General features: G+C 39.6%; 1 protein-coding gene across 2 annotated transcripts in view; it reads right to left on the bottom strand.

The window, feature by feature from the left end:
* The window catches only part of PLCH1 (phospholipase C eta 1), a 184,161-nt gene extending 163,682 nt beyond the window's left edge, over nt 1-20,479 (bottom strand). For both annotated transcript variants that reach the window (XM_069473063.1, XM_069473064.1), the window contains exon 1: nt 20,401-20,479. In XM_069473063.1, the coding sequence (XP_069329164.1) occupies nt 20,401-20,479 (79 nt within the window). The remainder of the gene's footprint in view (nt 1-20,400) is intronic.
* Nucleotides 20,480-20,771: the final 292 nt, after the last annotated feature.

Here is a 20,771-nt window from a genome sequence, read left to right as displayed (position 1 = left end):
CTTTGCCTGCATTACATACTGACACACATCAGTGGACAGTAACTGCTACACATTTCTAAGCATCTGAATCCCAAAACAAACTGAGTATTAGCTATATTTAATTTTGCTATGTTCCAGAGGACAGAGACAAGCCACTCTTTAGCCTGACTGCCTCTTTCAAATGATGCCTCCTTGATGACTTATTGATCTCCCCTTCAAAACTTCTTGGCTTTAAAATAAATTGTCTCATTATTTTTTTTGAAAGACTTGACTGTTTATTGGTCATGTCACTTTAAATTTTAGAGGTTAGCATAAAAATTTACAGGCATGTCACTGTCAGTTTGATGAGGATATCAAAAATATCAAAATAAAGTCCTTGGTAGGCTCAAATCTTGATTTCAGCTTGGCAATCCATCATGATTTTACTCACAGGTCCTGAGAAACCCAGGAGCTTGTAACCAGGGAACACATAAAGCACTTGAACTGCCTTTGATAAAGACTCAGGAAATGTGAAAATTTGATTGACATTTGAGTTACAAGAACTCATATCCAGACATAAATAAAGGTATCCAGACTTTGTAAATTGGCATCAACTGTTTGAAAATCTTCCATCAGTTCTGATCAGTGTTAATTATAACATTAGCAGAGGGGAATTAACTAGAGATAGGTAGGCACATGGGAACCTCTAATGGTTGTTGACAGTGACATATATTAAAACAAGTCTCTATCCTGAGGGCTGAAGCATTAATTAAATCCTCAAAACTTAAGTAGTCACACATTTAAACTCCCCTGTACCACTCAGATGTACTTTTCGCCTGAACAGAAGCCCCTTTTCCTCCTCCCTTGGGAGAAGGAGCTGGACAACTAGAGTGGAAAAAGGCCAGAATGAACCCTAAGTGTTTGTATTCTCTAGCACTCCAGCTAAAGGAGGACTGTTTGTTTGCATAGTAACCACACCTGCACATATTTGATTTTTTTTTTTTTTTTTTTCAGAGACAGAGTCTCACTCTGTCACCCAGGCTGGAGTGCAGTGGCATGATCATAGTTCACTGTAGCCTTGAACTCTTAGGCTCAAGTGATCCTCCCACCTCAGCCTCCTGTGTAGCTGGGACTACAGACATGCACCACCACGCCTGTCTAATTTTTTTGAAAATTTTTTTTGTAGAGACAGGGTCTTGCTTTTTGCTCAGGCTAGTCTCAAATTCCTAGCCTCAAGTGATCCCCCCGTGCCACAGCCTCCCAAAGTGCTGGGATTACAGGCGTGAGCCACTACACCCAGCCCTGATGTCTTAATATAGGTCATTTTACCATGCCTTAATGTAACATCTCTGAATCTGCTAAAAGGTAAAGGATATTATCTGCCCAGACACCTTTTGGCTTACAGCCAGTCAAACAGGAACTGCAGTGCATGCATTCGCATAGGAGGCAGTCAAACAGGGACTGCAGTGCACGCATTCGCATAGGAAGCTGTCAAACAGGGACTGCAGTGCACGCATTCGCATAGGAGGCAGTCAAACAGGGACTGCAGTGCATGCATTCGCATAGGAGGCAGTCAAACAGGGACTGCAGTGCACGCATTCGCATAGGAGGCACACATGGTCATCAAAATGCAAACTCCTTTATCTGGCAGTACTGAACCCTGGGACACAGCACATACAGACCGGTCCCATGAGGAATGTAAACATAAAGATAACCATAAAGAAGGAGGGAAAAGGAAAGGGGAGAAGATGATTCTAGATTATTGTACAACTTCCCTCCTCAACAGAGCTCTTCTGAGTACAAAGGGAGCTGAGAGCAACTCAGACCCCTGAATACAAAGTCCATAAACTTCAGGCCAGAGAGATAGCAGCTACATCTCTGGAAAGTCTCTCCAGGCCAGCCAAAGCCAAGGCCTGGCTAAGGAGGGAACAGACTCCAAGGCTGCTTCAGAACCACCAGGTCACCCCAACCCCAGCAGACTTCAGGGCTGTTTGCTTCCGTGCAGTTGACCAGAGACTCCCCTGAGAACAAGAGACAGGTCTCCAAGGGAGCTGGGTGACTATAAACCCCTGAAGGGAAATGCGTTTCCCTGAAAATTTAATACCATAATGTCTGAGGAGGACACTTTATAACAAAACATGACGTTTAGAGGAAGGATGCTCTTAAATGACTCAGACAGAGAGACATCACTCCTCTTTCTAAAAGAAAATCAAGGAAAGACATTATACTGGCTCCTCTGGTAACAATTTTCAATATGTCACAGCTCACAGTACTATCACAACAGTCTAAATCCCTAACCTAAATTACTCTACAGAAATGAAAAATCGACTCCTTTGCCTCTTTCTTGATGAAATACAAAGTGGCTCTTCTCCACAACTCCAGCAGTGCATATTTACTCATATTCATACTTCTTGCAGTGTCTCCTCTCCAAGTCAAATAACTTCACATCTTTAGTCTTTCTCCCTATATTATTTTCCCCCAAAAGTCCTGATTTATTAATGCTTTATTCTGCCTAAAAGACATTTTAACAGGCAGATGGGAAACAGCAACAAGAAGACCAAAATGTAAACTCCTTGAGAGCAGAAATAGTGCATATCTTTTTTCTAATGTATCTCCAGGGCCTAGAATACAGCAGAAGAGTAGTGAGCACCCAGGAAGTCTGAACGCTGGAAGACCCACCCAAACACAAACTCAGACTCCAGGTAGTTCTCCAACTCCCAGGAAGACACTGGGCATAAAGCGGAACCTAGACCCCACAGGGTTACGGAGGGATGCCAAAAGCTGAGAACAGGAAGAAAACCAGATTGCTGGGACCATGATCTGTGGTAAGGGTAAAGGAGGGAATGGCCTTTTCTCTACAAATCATGGAGACAATTAAGATGGAAGCCATTAAAGGACAGTTCCCTTAAGATGGAAATTATCAATTTATTAAAGTTTCCCAAGTGGCCTTATAGTTAATACTTCAGCCTAGGGATTTAGGATGAGAGAGAGCAAGCCTGTGGTACCAAGAGAAGGCAGACTTCCTTAGGAGAAAAAGAGAAATGACAGGTCCAAATCCAGAAATAGTTAAACCTAGTGGAGAAAAAGTTAAGGAACATGCAGCAGTTCGAGCTCATGTGACAGCCATCAGATATGGAATCAAAAAGACCTGAGTGTGGCCGCACGCGCGGTGGCTCACGCCTATAATCCTAGCACTCTGGGAGGCTGAGGCGGGAGGATCGTTTGAGCTCAGGAGCTCGAGACTCTGTCTCTGCTAAAAAAAATAGAAAGAAATTACCTGGACAACTAAAAATACATAGAAAAAATTAGCCAGGCATGGTGGCGCATGCCTGTAGTCCCAGATACTCAGGAAGCTGAGGCAGAAGAATTGCTTGAGCCCAGGAGTTTGAGGTTGCTGTGAGCTAGGCTGACACCACGGCACTCACTCTAGCCCGGGCAACAGAGTGAGACTCTGTCTCAAAAAAAAAAAAAAAAAAAAGACTTGAGTTCAAATCTTGGTTCACCAGGTAACTCAGCAACCCAAGCCAAGTTATGTTAAATCCCTCTAAGCCTCAGTTTCCTCATCCGCAACGATACCAATAATAATAGATGTAAAAGTTCCTAGCCCAGTATATAAGTACTCTAAGCAGGACCAGCTACATAATCTGCTAGCCTGATACAAAATGAAAATATGGGGCCTTTCGCCCCACCAAATATAAAGAATTTCAAGATAGCAACAGTAGAGCATTAAACCAAGCATGGGGCTCTTCTAAGCTTAATACACACAGGAAGCCAGCTCTAACCCTAAGAACTTGGTAGGATTTTTGAAGGCTAAACATTTTCTCCATGTTTGTTACTTTCTTTCTTCTAGGTCTGTTTATCTGTAGAGGCCAGCTGAAAAACGAAGTCTTTCAAAAACTAAAGGACTTTTAAAAAAAGAAAGGCCTTATCGATGTTAAATTTACTTAAGTTGATAACTGTACCATGGTTATGTAAAGGAATATCCCTGTACCCCTGTTTTAGGAAATGCACAGTGAGGTATTTAGGGGCAAAGGGCCATAAGGTATGCAACTTGTCCTCAAATTATTCAGAAAAATAATTGTGTGTATGTGTGTGTAGGAGAGCGTGCAAGCACACAATGATAAAACAAGTGGGGTAAACATTAATATAACAGCAAGGTCCAGTATGAGCTTGGGGAGAGGAAGGGGGAAGGAAGAGGGCAGCAGCAAAGTCGGGCAAGATTGTAAGCTCTGTACGGAGAGGGGCCATTTCTAGTTTGTCAACTGCTCAACCCCCAGCACAGAACCTTGGTCAATAAATATCTAAAGCATGAAGGAGAAAAGGGAGCAATATCCCTTGTTCAAACTAGCTTGGGGAATAAAGACCCCAGGCAGGGACAAATGATTGATAGTTATACTAGCGCTTGGGAATTGGCAATCTGCTCTCTTTAGAATGAGACAGCGAATCTTGTGAAGTTGTGAACATGGGTACCTGGTGTGGCATAGTAGGTGCCACACACTGCACCCACTGTGCCCAGGGACTCGGTTCTCACCACTTATTAATAATTCGGTGAGACTCACCACAGGCCCACCATTTAACCCTCTCAGGCTCAGGGACCTCACTGATAAAAAGTGAGAGGTTACTGGCTCATCGACCAGTAACTTACTTATTGGGCAACTCCCATATCTGAGGCCCTAAAGTCACCTTCTCTGTTCTCTAGAGGTTTCATTGTAAAAGAAAGCTCAGAATGTGGTTGCATTCAATATTTTCTTGAGGTCCTTGAGGTCTCTTCCAGTCCTAAAGATTCTATACAAAAACTCTGGGTTCTTTTATTAAAAAAAAAAAAAAAAACATAAATCTTATAGTATAATCACTCTCTTAGATACTTGTAGCAAATGCATACTCTCCTAAAGGTGAAAATATACTGGAGATGCCCTGTGTTTCTTAACTTTAAAAAGAAAAATCTGTACACATAAGGCAGTGAAATGCTTGACAGCATATATAACAAAGGCTTCTGCCAATAATCAAATTGATTTTAGCTGCCAAGATTCTTGTTCCTTGCTAAGTTATTCAAATAGCAAGAATTTCAAAAATCTAACAAAGCTCTGTTGCTAGAAAAGACATACGAAAGAAATACTTTTTAAAGCAATCAATTTATCAATGAGAGAAATAACCTTGAAGTGTAGATTAACGATTAGTATTAAAATTAAAACATCAAAAGTATTTTAATTTTCTGCTTCAATAATTCTCCTCATTCATAGTCAACTAGCACAAAAATGGTTACAAAGGCTAATTTTGTTAAAGACCTTGGAGAAAAGAGGAAAGAATTGCTTCTTCATGAATACTAAAGATGATAAAATAAGAAACCAATAACATTTTATCACTTTATATAAATTAATCTAATTTAGAAATAATTTAGAACTATGATTTATGCAGAACTTGTTCTCTAGCCAAGAGAAAATTGTATATTACTAGTATTAGAAACATGGTACCTACAATTGCTAGATATTAAATGTCTACACTGATTTATATGATTTAGGAGAAATGGTATGGGATAAGGGATCAAAAATATAATTGGAGTTCAAAATAAGAGACATATGAGAATATTATTCCTCAGATGGGTTCTTAGGGGCTCAAGCAAGAACATATATCTATGAAAAATGGTCTCAAACACAGGGTGCAAAATTGAGATACTAAGTATTTGAAAAACAACCATCCTCCTGTCACTGACTGACATAATTGTCAAGGATCTGAACACTATTATTTTCTGGTATATGCATAGAGGGCCTGCTTTAAAGAGTTCACTCCTACAACCAAAAGCCATTCATCTATGGTTTTACAGAGCAGCAACTTTAAAACCTTTATCCCAAAAAACAAAAAATGTTCTAAATGTCCTTTGAATTCATGAAATCGACACTTTACCAGCTAGTAAATGACCAGATAGTGAAATCATTACTGGATCTAAATGCTACATGGATTATGTTACTCCATTTGTAAATATCAGCATCTGGTTTCCCCACAGAACGTTAATAATCATTTATTAGCTGTGAAGACACAAAAAGGAGCCAGGTGGATGCCTCCAGGAGGAGAAAGACAAGTCTCACAGAGTCTAGCTGCCCTCAGTGATAGAAAAATGAGGGCAAATGCCCAGGACCTTAACCCTCTAGCAGATCTGAAATGAATACTTCCATACTCACCTGGCCAACACACAGAGGCTCTGAAATGCTTTCACATAAAATTCCTTTTATGTCACAATGTTTCAATACTATAAAGATCTAATCATTTCTGATAATCTGAAAATGCAGAGATTTGCAAGATTTATCCCACAGAAAATCCCCTTAGCATTTCATAATACTTAGCTCAGATTACAAAGGCCAGTTGAGTTAGAATGACAGAATGTTGGCTTTTAGAATTAACCCTGACATTAGCTGGTTGGTATCAACATGCACCAGTCACTTACCTTCTCATCTTTAAAAGGAGAGTGATTTTAGTCTATAAAAGGAGAGAGGTTTGTAATGTTCAAAAGGGGCAAGGAGTAACAGACTACTTTGAAATATAACAAAAGCTAAGCACTTTGTTTAAAGGAGGAGGATACACAAAAGTGTGTGTGCATGTGTATATCTGTGTGTACATGTGTAGATATAATGTCTAGCATAATGTTTTCAGAGATTTCACAGATATCCTGAAGCCCAGCTACAGGGTTCTGTTGAGAACCCCTTAATCAGATGGCTTCTCAAGTCCTTGCTATTTCTGACATGCCATGCATCATTGCACACCAGGGTATTGCTTATATCCTTAACTATATCTTGATGTTTTAGACATAGAGGTTCAAGTTTTGAAGCCCATTCCACAAATAAAATTACCTGGCCATTCATAGCTCCCATGTTCCCTCCTTGGGAATCTGAACATCAGGATACTGTTGTTGGTCTTTGTTCTTAGCTGTGCCCCTCACACACAAGTTTCCAACCTCTCAGTGCTTCATTTGGTGGGAAACAGTTCTGCTCTGCCCCCCAGCACCCATCCTTCTTCCACCTATTCCTTGAAGAACAGGGATTATTCCTTCCTCATGAGGACTTATACCCAAGCCCAGTGGGTCTCTTAAAGCAGTGCAGCTCACACTTAATCACCTGGGGATCTTGTTAAAATGCAGATTCTGATTCAGGAGGTCCCAGGTGGGGCTGAGAGTATGCATTTCTAATAAGCTCCCAGGGAGCTTGTTATCTGGGAGAGACCAGCTCAGTAGCGCCCACCCCCCAGTCCCTCCGGAGCCTGAGGGCAACTCAACAAAGTATCTCTGGGAGTCCTCTAGCAGCCCCTAAATGTCTTGAAGTTCTTTTAAAACAAACCCACCCCCTCAGTTGCTTTAAAAGAAACAAGTTTGTGTAACACATCATTGTGTCACAATAGTAGAAAACCTCTGGATTTTAAAGTCTGACAAACCTGGACCTGAACACCATAATCAAACCATGTGATTTCTGGCAAATTGTTTACCTCTGTGAGTTGCATCTGTAAAATAGTCTTGTTGAAAGACTTACAAGAGATAATACTATTCCATGGACAACCTTGATTCAGCATCACCGCTAACATTTCCTAATGGTGCCTCAAGAATATTCGAATATAGAGTCCACCTATTCCTGCAGAGAAGGTTAAAACTCAGTTATCTTAACATCAGATCCGAATTCCTCTTTGTGTCCCCCATAAGATCCTCTCTGCAAATGAGGTGTTATGCAAAACAAGAGTGATCTGAGAAGACAAGGTTTCTGATTCACAACTCTGACACTTTTAGGAATAACACAGTGAACCTGAGCATCAGTTTTCTCACATGCGGCATGATAGAGGCAGACCAGATATCTACAGGAGCTGATGAAGCTTGCCTTCCACAATAGAATGTGTATGACTCTCTAAGTTTCTGGATATCACTTAGTTTTCCAAAGTAGATAAATGAACACAATTCTAGTTAGTACTCCAGGTTGTATCTGATACCCTCCAAATGATGGCATTGTTCTCCCAAACCCTGCATTTCCTATTTATTTCTGTATCAATTTTTAACGGTGTAGTTCTCATTACAGATTAATCAAAACAAAACACTATTAATATGTTCTTTGTTGTCTGTTGTTAAGGACCTTCCCACAGTATTTCTGTTTATCATCAGGAAACCATGGATAACATTGTGAGGTCAGCAATGTTCAAAGGCATATCTTTGTATCATGTAACATATACACTGACAGTAACGTTAAGACAAATCATATTTTAAGAACACTAAGAACACATAGTAAAAGGAATATGAAATAAATCTGTTAGGAAAGAGAAAAATAACTACCCAAAGGTGAGCATATCACTAGAATGTCGCTTGTCTCCCTGTCCCTTTGCAAATAGTCACTATAAAGTAAAAAATTTCATATACCACTTTTGCCCAAACTAGTGAATAATTATATACTGTATGCAATCAGTATATAATTAAACTAATATTTGATTTAGTTTACATATCAAATCAATATTTTAGCCAATAAACAACTTTGATCTGGTGATTCTCACCCCTCCCAGCACAACAAAATCACCTGAAGACAGAGAAATAGATAGATGGATAAAAAAGTGAATGAATGAATAAATAAAGACATTTGGGTCTCATACCCCAGAAATTATTTAACTGGGCTTGAGTAGAGTCCAAACATCAGCATTGTTTTAAAGAACCCTAGCAGATTCAAAATAGAGTTGAGAATCGCCACTCAGTCACTGCTTTTTAAATCATTTTAAGAAAAGTGCAGACATAAAACACATTGAGATTATAGACTATTTTTCCCTTCTTTAGTCATTTCTATGCTTCCCAAATTTTCTGTGGTGAGCCTGCATTGCTATCATTAGGGGGGAAAAAGTAAAAAAAAATTTTACAGAAAAACAGCATCTATAAATTCCAAGCATAGATGACCCTTCCATATTTTCCTGCTTCATCTGTATCCAAATTCTCTATTTGTACCCATGTTCTTCTGATTTGATGCTCCCCTTCCCCATTCCCTGCAAGATTCAGTATAAAATAGCCTAGCATCACAGAAAGTAACCATTATCAAATTTGTGAATTCAATAGCTCCATTGAGAGAGTATGAATTGGTTACTTTAAGTCTGGGGTTTTCAACTTATCAAAATCTATCTAATTGGCTACACACTGAAATAGCCTGAGGAGTTCTAACAATTTCCCCATGTCCTGGCCATACCCCAGATCATAAAATCAGAACCATTGGGCTGGGACCCAGGCAACAGTTTGTTTGGGTTTTAGGGTTTTTTTAATATCCCCAAGTGGTTCCAATGTGCAGCCAAGGCTGGGAACCATTGGGTTAAAGCATTAATTAATTACAAGTCTCCACATCTGGAGAGGATAGGCTTCTGCTTAGCTTAAAAACACAATACCATTAAATTCTGACATTGGCATAATTTCAAAGAATGGTCATTTCTAGATATGCATTGATATTCAATTCCAAGTTGGCAAGGCATAAAAGTAGGGCACTAAATAATAAATGTGTTCCCTGTTCTTCCTTTTAATTAGGCATAAGCCACCATGCTCTATATTTACATAGCAGAAATTCTAAAAACATTTACATGTCAGTCATGGATTCTGACCAAGAAATGATTACGGACAAAAATGGACGAAAAACGTTTTCTCAGATTCTACATATGTCCTACCCAGGTATTCCATTTCTCTGAGCGATTTTGCCACCTATAAGTCAGGAATGTACTATCATATTGCTTGAGATTCTTAGGTGAAAGGCCCAGATGTTGATCATTTTTCTTGTTTGCAAAGCTAAAATAAAAGTGCATCTTCTTAATTTTTAAAGGAGTCATATCCTGTTTAATTCTCCTCACGTATTCCCAGGCCTTTTTTCCTCCTCTCTTATGGAGAGAACTGGTGCTTTTGTTTGGTGTAGGTCTATTCTGTGCTCTCTGCATTAAGAATCACCCCACAGACAATACTCACTTCTGGACTGGAGATTTTCAGAAACAGGTAGCAGAGAATTTTAATAGTATGCAAAATATTATAATTAAACAGCTTTTACCAATAGTGCTAATCTTTAAATTAGATGGTTTAAAGAGAGAAACTTTCCACTTGAATAAAATACATACATGTAGAATCAATATGAAAAGTCTGGAAAGTATTATTAAATGAATTCAAAAAGCCTAAGAAATTCTTTTAAAGAAATGGGTTTGTCTTTGTCCATTTTGAGGCATTATACATTTGTAATAATCTTTTTTTTTTTTTTTTTTTTTTTTTGAGACAGAGGTCTCACTCTGTTGCATTGGGTAGAGCACAGTGGTGTCATCATGGCTTACTGCAATCTCAATTCCTGGGCTCAAGCGATTCTCTTGCCTCAGCCTCCCAAGTAGCTGGGACTACAGGCATGCACCACAACACCCGGCTAATATTTTTTATTTTTCGTAGAGATCAGGTCTTGCTCTTGCTCAGGCTGGTCCTGAACTCCTGAGCTCAAGGGATCCTGCCGCCTCGGCCTCCCAAAGTGCTAGAATTACAGGCATGAGCCACCGAGCCCAGCTTCTAATAATCTTTTCTAAAACACACTTAGAATCTCTGCAGAAGTAGCCTTCTTCTTCCTCTCAATCTCAGCAAGGATGTTTATGAGTATGTTTTTCTGGGTTCTCCAGGGCAAAACCCTAAATGAAGGCAAGAAGATCTGCAGCCAGAGAACTGACATATTCCATAGCACAAAGATTAAACACCAAACTCAACACAGTACAAAAACAATAAAACAATAGATGGTTCTTATCTCCCCTATTAAATAAAATACAGAAATTCACTCAACAGTATTTTTTTGCACACCTACTATATGCAATGGACTCTACTGTGGGCTGGAGATAAAAGACAGAACAGTCTCCACTCTCCTGGAACTTGGGGTAGGAGGACAGAAATGAAACTAGTTATCACACAATTATTTTATCACAGTAGTGACAATGCAATGAGGCAGCAATACAGAGTAATAGGAGAACTTTAAACAGGGTTTGACCTGGTCTGAGAAGTCAGAAAATGCTCCTCTGCGGAGGGTCCCTTTACTCCAGGCTCAGAAGGATGAGCTGAAAGTTGGCTAAATTTCTTTCAGCTTTGTGGGCAAAGTATGCAAACGTCAGTGTTGTAGGTGTGCAAAGAGAAAGGGAAGGGCAAGATAAGGCTGGTGAAGCTGACAGGTACCAGGGCAGAAGGGAGTTCTGCTCCAGACATGTGGAGGCTGAGGACCTGGGGCATCAGTGGAACTGTCAGGTAGGTGGATGGACATCTCTGTATGCAGCACTGAGGAACGACAAAGCCAGGAACACACAGTTGGAGTTATCAGCATATACATGGCAGCGAAAGCTGTGGGAGGAGATGAAGCCACTTCACACCGGGCTTTAAATTAAAAATCTGACTATTCCTTTCAAACCACTTGTACTAACTCCAAACATATTTGCTGAAATAAATGAGCCCTAAGAAAATATAAAACATGTCTCAGGTCTATTGGGATGACTTCTTCTACACTGTAGGAAGGAACAAACTTCAGTTTTTAAACTCTGTCTTGATAGATGGAAGATGGGAGGCTTTCGTGATTACAAAGGCAATCACTAATTATTATTGTGGTCTGGGAAAAAAATCTGAATCTTTTGTATAACTAAATTAAATAACTATGTTGCCCTGGAAGAACCCCGAATCTACTCATGGAAAGACATTTCATCCTCCCATCAATCTGTGTGCATACATTAGAAACAGAGGAAGAAAGACAATTGGGACAATGAGAGAGCAGAGAAAAATTAATTATAATTATGGAAATGCAGCTTAAAGAACAAACGCTTAAATTTGTAACACAGGTCTAAGAGGAAATAATTCTCCTAAGTAACCACTTAAGACGTGAGATGTCTGCAAATCTGAAGGAAAAGTTGACTGTTTATTAGACACATTATTTCTTCTTTCTAATTGAGTAATTAGAAAATTGGTATTCCCAAGCATAAAGGAATAAAACAATCAAAGGCCTTTCTGGTTGGCTGGCCTCCCGGTGGCCACAGGTTTAAGAGAAAGAATTTGAGAGTCTAATGGAAAAGGTCAGCCAAGGATCTCACTTGCCAGCAATAGGCTTGTTTCAGGCAATTAGAGCCAAAGCATCAAAGAATGAGTATCGTTACTTGTCACCCACCTGGGCTTTTCACATAACCAGATCTCCAATTTGCCATTTTGCTAGGTACTCTACAGGACACCTTTTCATCCCCTCCATCATTACAGAATGTGAATGACCTGGACATGGAAAGCATGATAGAGAGATCACAGTGGGTTCGGTTACCCAGCAAAATCCCTTCACTGAATTAGATTCCCCATGAGGAGAAGGGCTGAGATACCTCAACACAGACTTTTATAAATCTAGATCATTACCTGGTTCTGATTGATCCAGCTACATAACCTTGCAAGAAGCAAGCAGGATAAAGAACACCAGTACCTTTCGGGAAATGACATCACCCTAATCTAAAATGTTAGTGAATAAGAATCTGCCTGGAGTGGCTCCAGAGGGAGTCCAAAGAGAATTGTCAGGAGAAGACCTTTGCCCCCTCATCATTCTTCCTTGTACCACAATCTGAGGTGCTAGGCCTTAAATTCCTCTCCAAGGGGAAGGAGTATAGCAGAAACAGATAAGCCCCCAACCTCAACCCCCAACAGCCAGATCAGGGGACAAGGGAGGACATGGAATTTAAATGCATTTGAAATTAAAGTTTTATAATGAATCAGACCCCCAATAACCAAAAGCAGCTAGAAAGTAATAGAATCTAGCCAAGATGTTGCAATGGGACAGTGTATTTTTTAAAGCATTCAATGGAGAAAAAACAATTTTGAATATATGCTACACTAAGTTGAGAATGCTCAATAAACTAGTTGCAAATGGAATGCCCATGATGGAGAAAGACAAAAAAATGAATGAACTTTAAATTTGAAAACACAAATAAATAGTAGTTCACTGAGGCTTTCATTGAGAATTTTCTTTATGTCTAAGAAATCAAGGAATAGCATATCCTCCCAAATATAGAACAAGTATGTTCCACACCTGCTCACACTAAAGTGTACTTCTTTTAGGCCGGGCGCGGTGGCTCACGCCTGTAATCCTAGCACTCTCGGAGGCCGAGGCAGGAGGATCGTTTGAGCTCAGGAGTTAGAGACCAGCCTGAGCAAGAGTGAGACCCCCCACCCCCCATCTCTACTAAAAATAGAAAGAAATTAGCTGGACAACTAAAAATATACAGAAAAAGTTAGCCAGGCATTGGTGGTGCATGCCTGTAATCCCAGCTACTCAGGAGGCTAAGGCAGTAGGATTGCTTGAATCCAGAAGTTTGAGGTTGCTGTGAGCTAGGCTGATGCCATGCCACTGTAGTCTGGGCAACAGAGTGAGACTCTGTCTCAAAAAAAAAAAAAAAAAAAAAAAGCTTACTTCTTTTGTTTTCTAAACTAGACATAAATAACCACTTTTGTAAGGCCTGAATGCTGAAGGGATGGCTATGATTTGTCTCAGACAGGGGAAGAAAAAAATTTGGCCAATTAATTCACAGTAAATTCTCCAATTAGCCTCTGTTTAAAAGTGAAGTGAGAGCCGGGTGTGGTGGCTCACGCCTGTAATCCTAGCACTCTGGGAGGCCGAGGCGGCAGGATTGCTCAAGGTCAGGAGTTCGAGACTCTGTCTCTACTAGAAACAGAAAAATTATATGGAAAACTAAAACTATATACAGAAAAAAAATTAGCCAGGCATGGCTGGCGCATGCCTGTAGTCCCAGCTACTCGGGAGGCTGAGGCAGGAGGATCACTTGAGCTCAGGAGTTTGAGGTTACTGTGAGCTAGGCTGATGCCACGGCACTCTAGCCAGGGCAACAGAGTGAGACTCTGTCTCAAAAAAAAAAAAGTGAAGTGAGTAGGGGAATAGAGAACCTAGCATTTATTAAAATTTTAGCACTTAAGAAAGAGGTTAGAGGTTATTTGCCCTAAATCCAAGCATTTTGCTGATAGGGAAAACTAAATCCCATAGAGAGCAACAGAACAACACACCCAAAAAGTAACCCAGCTGGAGGGCAGCCCTTACAAAGTGCCACACCTGGGTCAGGACATGCCTCCTTCTGCCTAAACCTTTACTACCTGTCTCTGGTATCTTTGCAAGATGCACCTGAACATCACAGACCTGAAAGGATACCTGCCCTTGATGCTTTCTGCCTTAGTGGCCATCGTTGGGGGGTGGGGAGACTTCAGGGTGGGGCTAAAAAAGTAATCTACTGAGAGCAAGGCTACTTCCAGAATTAGTTCTATTATAATTTATAAAATTTAAGTGACTTAAGTGTATTTTCTCCCTTAAGGCCTATCTTCTTTTTTTAACCCTACCTCTCAATTTGTCTTTGAAATTTTTTCCCTACACTGTTCCTCTCTAGGAACCTAAAGGTAATACTTTTAATCTTAATGATGTTCACAAAATCTTGACTATCATTGCATTAATAGGAATTCTATGTGCACTGATATTTTGTGGACCTAGAAGAGAATGTTAATAAAGTCATGGCCAGAAAAGGTAGGTTTTGACTCAGAAAAGAAATGCCACTCTAACACAAAATCTAGTAATGCCCCTAAACCCCTAAAGCAGGCATGCTACCAAAGTCATAACTTGGCAACAAACTGGCCTAAATTAATTGAAACTGTAATTTGTTTTTGCATAATTTCATTCTCTTTTCATATTTACCAGTCACGATCTGGCATTCTATCTTCTTCCGGTAAGCATGGAACTCCAGTGAGGGGGGACTTTCCCACTCTTCTTTTTTGAATATAATCACATTTGTCCTCAAAGCTTATGTCTCAGTCCTAGCTATTGGTCTCTCCATAGGAGAGACTGTAACCATTCCTACACACACACACCCCTACCACTCTTTTATATACATATATATATATGTGTGTGTGTGTGTGTGTGTCTGTCTGTTTTTTTCAAGACAACGTCTCACTCTGTTGCCTGGGCTAAAGTGCCCTGGCATCAGCCTAGCTCACAGCAACCTCAAACTCCTGGGCTCAAGCAATCCTCCTGCCTCAGCCTCCTGAGTAGCTGGGATTACAGGTGTACACCACCACATCTAGCTAATTTTTCGATTTTTAGTAGAGACGAGTCTCACTCTTGCTCACGCTGGTCTTGAACTCCTGATCTCAAGCAATGCTCCCGCCTTGGCCTCCCAGAGTGCCAGGATTACAGACGTGAGCCCCTGCACCTGGGCCACCTACCTCTCTCCTTAAAGAGAAATGTAGCTTTTTGCCAGTGCAACACTAGCGATAAAGTTTACAGTCCAAAACGGAATCTTACCCCTCTTCATTGCCATCTTACCAGCCTTTCATTCCCATATTCCTGGCTGTAGGAGACTTTCATACATCACACACGGATCCTAATGTTTGACTACACAAAGACCTCAAACCTTGCTGCTAGGAGGAGAACTTTGGAATCTGGCACATTCCTCATTTTAACACAGGGAAACTGGGGGTCCCATAAGTGATGTGAAGCTACACGAATTAGTAGTAAAACTGGGATTAGAACTAGTCTCCAGGATTCCATTTCAATCTATTTTCTATTACAAAGTAGTGATCAAGTTTCTACCCTCATATCACCAACTAGGCCTCCGGCCAGAAAAAGGAAACTGTATAAAGAGCAATTCATTAATTAATTAATTTAATTAGTTTCATTAAAAGGTAGTTGTGAGGCAAAATAAAGGTATATGTGAGGCAACTTTTTGAAAAGACATACTGAAAAAATATTTAATAAGAGAACTATCCTTAATTTTATCCCTGGATAGTAAGAGATATTCATAATTCAACTCAAAATGTTTTCTATTCTAGATTTGTTATGGTCACTCAGAAATATTTATTTAACATCATGATGGCAACAGAAATTAATTTCCATAAGAGAAGTTAGGATGACACCATAATAACTTACAAGAAAGCAATTAATATTTTTTCCAATATCACACTTATAACTAGCAGTGTGTGAAAACAAATATTAAGTCACCTTCAAGTATGTTTTATTAAGGAGCTCAAATGTTTGGAAAAGCTTATGTGCATAAGAAATTGTACATATTAATTGCAAATCCACTGATTATTGGTTTAAGAATCAAGACTATGTTCCAGGTCAGAAAGAAATACTGCAATCACTGAAATCAAGAATAACAGCTGAAACTATAGGCAATTTTCAAAATCAGGATAATTCACAAAAGCATAAGGAATTAAGGTAAGGTTCATACTGCGTAAAAAAAATTTTTTTTCCCCATGGTTTTTTTCTATTACAAACATATCAAAAGAGTAAAAGCCAAGCAGGGGAAAATTCCAGCAATTAGTTTCTTTGATAGATGCAAATCTGTTTGGATTCAACAGGTTCCCTAAAAATCTGGGCAAAAGACGGTGGGAAATACAAAAATTCATCATTCCTAACAGAGTTCTTCTCATCACTGAACACAGAACTAAGTCAATTCATGCAGTTCATTTCTGCTAGCCAGCAGACACCATTTCCCAACTTTTTCAGATAATCCATTGCTGCATCAGAAGTGTTGTGAAGATAAAATAGTAGCTAAAAGACCAGACAGAAGCGGACCATTAACAAGGGGTTTAAAACTCTCTCTCTCTTTGGGTTGTGGGATATTGGGTAATATGCTAAATTGTTTCCAATGAGAACATACCACTTCTATAATCAGAAAATGAGGCTATGAATATGCTTTATGAACTGTGAAACTACCCAAATGTTACATTTTTATTTTTACTTGTATTGACCATTTTAGCCACAGAGTTCTCATTTCATGTAGCTCTTTTCTCCTGGGAACACTGCTTCAGTCTGTCTGTAGGAGAGTCTGGCAGGCACAATTTGCACAACCAAGTCTGCATATTCCAAAAGTCTATTATCTTGCAGGGGAAACGGTTCTTTTCTATTTATAATGGAAGAGGTTTTGTTTCTTTTCGTTTTAGTCAATCTGGTTATATTAATATAAGGATAGTTATTAACACAAACAAGGAAAAGCCAAGTTAGTAAGCAAAGGCATGATCAGAAAATGCTGTAGAAGCCCCTCCAAGAGAACTCTGACATTTCTGACTCAACATGACCTGTCCTCTTCTCTTCTCTCAGAAATGTTCTGAAATCCTCCACAAAGATATCATCACTGGAACTCCCTTGGCTAAAAATATCTCAAGCCTTCTCACAACTCTTCCTTAAGTTAAATAAGTTCCTATCTTAACAGACATTAATTTTTTGCAGAGGTAAAGGAAAAGCAAAAGGCATCTTTCTTTCCTGAATTACAACACATCCTTAGGCATGGAAATCCAAAACAGTATTTTATTAATACACTATCACAAACACATAAAGCAGTCCTCCTAGCTGCCTCTAGCTCGCAGAGCTCCAGCCTCCAGCCGAAGGACAAGCGTGGTAATGTCATCTGTATACGAAAGCAGACTGCCCGCAAATAGGCCTGTAGTAAAGCACTCAGCAAGCAACTGGCTGCAAAAGCCGCTCTCAAGAGTGCGCCCTCTACTGGAGGCGTGAAGAAACCTCATCGCTACAAGCCGTGGTACCGTGGCTGTCTGTGAAATTAGAGGCTATCAGAAGTCCACAGAACTGATTCGCAAACTTCCTTTCCAGCGTCTGGTGTGAGAAATTGCTCAGGACTTCAGAACACATCTGCGCTTCCAGAGCGCAGCTATTGGTGCTTTGCAGAAGGCAAGTGAGGCCTATCTGGTTGGCCTTTTGGAAGACACCAACCTGTGTGCTATCCATACCAAACGTGTAACAATTATGCTAAAAGACATCCAGCTAGCATGCTGCACACGTAGAGAATGTGCTTAAGAATCCACTCTGACAGGAAAACATTTCATTCTCAAAAAAAAAAAAAATTCTTCTTCTTGTTTTTTTTTTTTTTTTTTTTTTTGAGACAGAGTCTCACTCTCTTGCCCGGGCTAGAGTGAGTGCCGTGGCGTCAGTCTAGCTCACAGCAACCTCAAACTCCTGGGCTTAAGCGATCCTACTGCCTCAGCCTCCCGAGTAGCTGGGACTACAGACATGCGCCACCATGCCCGGCTAATTTTTTGTATATATATATTTTAGTTGTCCATATAATTTCTTTCTATTTTTAGTAGAGACGGGGTCTCACTCTTGCTCAGGCTGGTCTCGAACTCCTGACCTCGAGCAATCCACCCGCCTCGGCCTCCCAGAGTGCTAGGATTACAGGCGTGAGCCACCGCGCCCGGCCTCTTCTTGTTATTGGTAGTTCTGAACGTCAGATTTTTTCCCCCCCATGGGGTCAAAAGATACCTAAGTATATGATTTCGAATGGAAAAATAGGGGACAGAAATCAAGTATTGGCAGTGTTTCCATTTTCATTTGTGTGTGAATTTTTAATATAAATGTGGGGATGTGAAGCATTAATGCAAGTCAAGATGTTTCAGTGAATAAGTTTCAGCAGTTCAACTTTATAACAACTATAAATAAACCTGTTAAATTTTTCTGGAAAAGGCTAGCATTTGGATTTTTTTAAAACAAGTAAAATTTCTTATTGATGGCAACTAAATGGTGTTTGCAGCATTTTTATCATGCAGTAGTTTCCATCCATTCATTAGACTTTTCTGAGTTGTCCTACATGCAAGTACATGTTTTTAATGCTGTCTTCTCTGCTATTCCTGTAAGTTTGCTATTAAAATACATTAAACTATAAAAAAATACATAAAGCGTTTGCTGTATTATAAATGAATAGAATCATGATTATAATTGTCTTTGACCCTTTTAATCTTGAGAGGATTTAATGTCTCTTAATCCTTTCAAAAGAGTAATTCTTGAATGTAAAAAGTAACCAATTCATATTTTAAATATTATACTGCCCCCTTGTGTATTTTGTGTTTAGTGAACAGGTAGCTCACAAAATATAGTAATTGTAATTCCCAGAAATACTTCAATGGAATCTCAGAGATTAAAACTAGAAAGAACCTCAAAAATTATGGACACCAGCATGCTTATTTCACAGAAAATAGAACTGAGTTCCTGAAGGATTATATTAATATAACTTCTCCAAGATCATACTAGTCAATAACAAAGCAAATACTGTTGAATAAAACTTAAGCCTCTTAGAATATTAATTTTTCCATTAAAATGGAGATGGTAGCCTGGAAGAAGAGCAATGATGAGGTTTTGTAGTTAGGCAGATCAGAGTTTGAATTTCAGATCACTATTTCACAACCTCCCCAATTCCCCCATGTGTAAAATGGGATGAATAATAGCTATTGCAAAGGTGTTGAAAGCATTCAATATGACAATGTTCATCAAGCCCTTTGCATAAGTATCTGCCCTACAGTTATATGCTAATTGGTAATATAACTATAAAATACACAGGACATTGTTTTTTAATTGTAGCCTTTGAGATCTCTGGATAAAGGCATTCTAAAGTAATCAAAATAATGAGTTTAAGGCATTAAATAATGAGTGTAAGGTCTGACGGTGAGGTGGCAAAATGAATGTTGAAAAAACACTGTAAACACTAAAGTGCTTAGTAAAGTAAGGTTAATCTTCTTATTTTAATTTAATTTAAAGCAATTTAATTAATTTAATTTAAAGCAATAATAAACATTAAGTTTGTCACCAAAATGGGGAAGACTTTAGAACCAACCTTTTACCTTAGAAAGGTAAAAGCAGCTTAGATTATAGGACCCTGTTAAACAGCACTCTGCTCCCTGGGAGCTCTCTCTTCCTCCACCATTCCACAGGCTTCTGATGGAGATTCTGGCACCACATAAATCTTTGGTTTTTAAATCAGCTTCACTCAAGGGTTTTGACAGAGCTTATCCCTGACCGTATACCACTAAACAAAGAGACACCAGCAGGGTAAAGGCAATTCATCTTAGTTTGCCATGAAAATGACGAATATTGATTACTCTCTGATTCACGGCTGCAGTAATCCACCCCGATAGTGACGGTTAAGTGCTGTAAACCCGTTCTGTTTTTATATGTGACCTGATATGCAGATAAGTCTTAAAGTTCTAAAGACAACAACAATGAATGGACTTCTTTTCAATAAGTGTATAAAATAGGTGGCCATAAGCCCTTGGAAGGTACACATTGGTAATCCACAAATACTAACAGATCACTTTCTATGAGCCTAGCCCAAAATAACTGCAAACATCAGAAAGAGATATTACTGGAGGTGACAGTGTAGACGAGGGAAGGCACTGATATAAACTATCCTATGAAGTAGAAAGAGACAACACTATTTTTGCTGTTGAGGTGGGGCACAGTGGTTACAACTGTGCGTAACGAGCGCAATGGGACTTCTTGGGTAATTATCCATAAACAAGTTAACTCAAGCTCTTGGTTCATTCCAACAATTATATCGTATGTGCATATAGAGTGCTAGAATAAAAGTGCTGTCAGAAACATAATAAAAGGTCCAACTACATAAATACAAGAGACAGCTCACCATGAAACACACTGTTGTCCACCAGAAAATGCCTGCGGTACTGCACACAGTTCCTTTTCTCCGAGTTCCAGTAACTCATTGTCAGAAGATTTCTGGCACAGCATCAAAACCAAATTGCCCTGTCAGGGGAGACAGAATGAGACAAAAATGAAGAAAGCGGCAGCCACACGCTCACATTGGCAGCATAATGCCACTGGTTGCCCGGCATTACAGGGCAACACACGGCATATACAGCTCTTGCACGCATGGAGCTGGGATCTCCCAGGCCCTAAGAAGTTTCCCACAGGGGAATCTTCCCAGGGGCTACAATGTCGTTTAGCATATCAAAATAGCAACTTTTTCAAACTGCACCTTTCAGGGCTCAAAGTTAC

This window comes from Eulemur rufifrons, chromosome 7 (assembly GCF_041146395.1).
Source record: "Eulemur rufifrons isolate Redbay chromosome 7, OSU_ERuf_1, whole genome shotgun sequence".
NCBI classification, from domain to species: Eukaryota; Metazoa; Chordata; class Mammalia; order Primates; family Lemuridae; genus Eulemur; species Eulemur rufifrons.
This window is presented reverse-complemented; position numbering and strand designations above follow the sequence as displayed.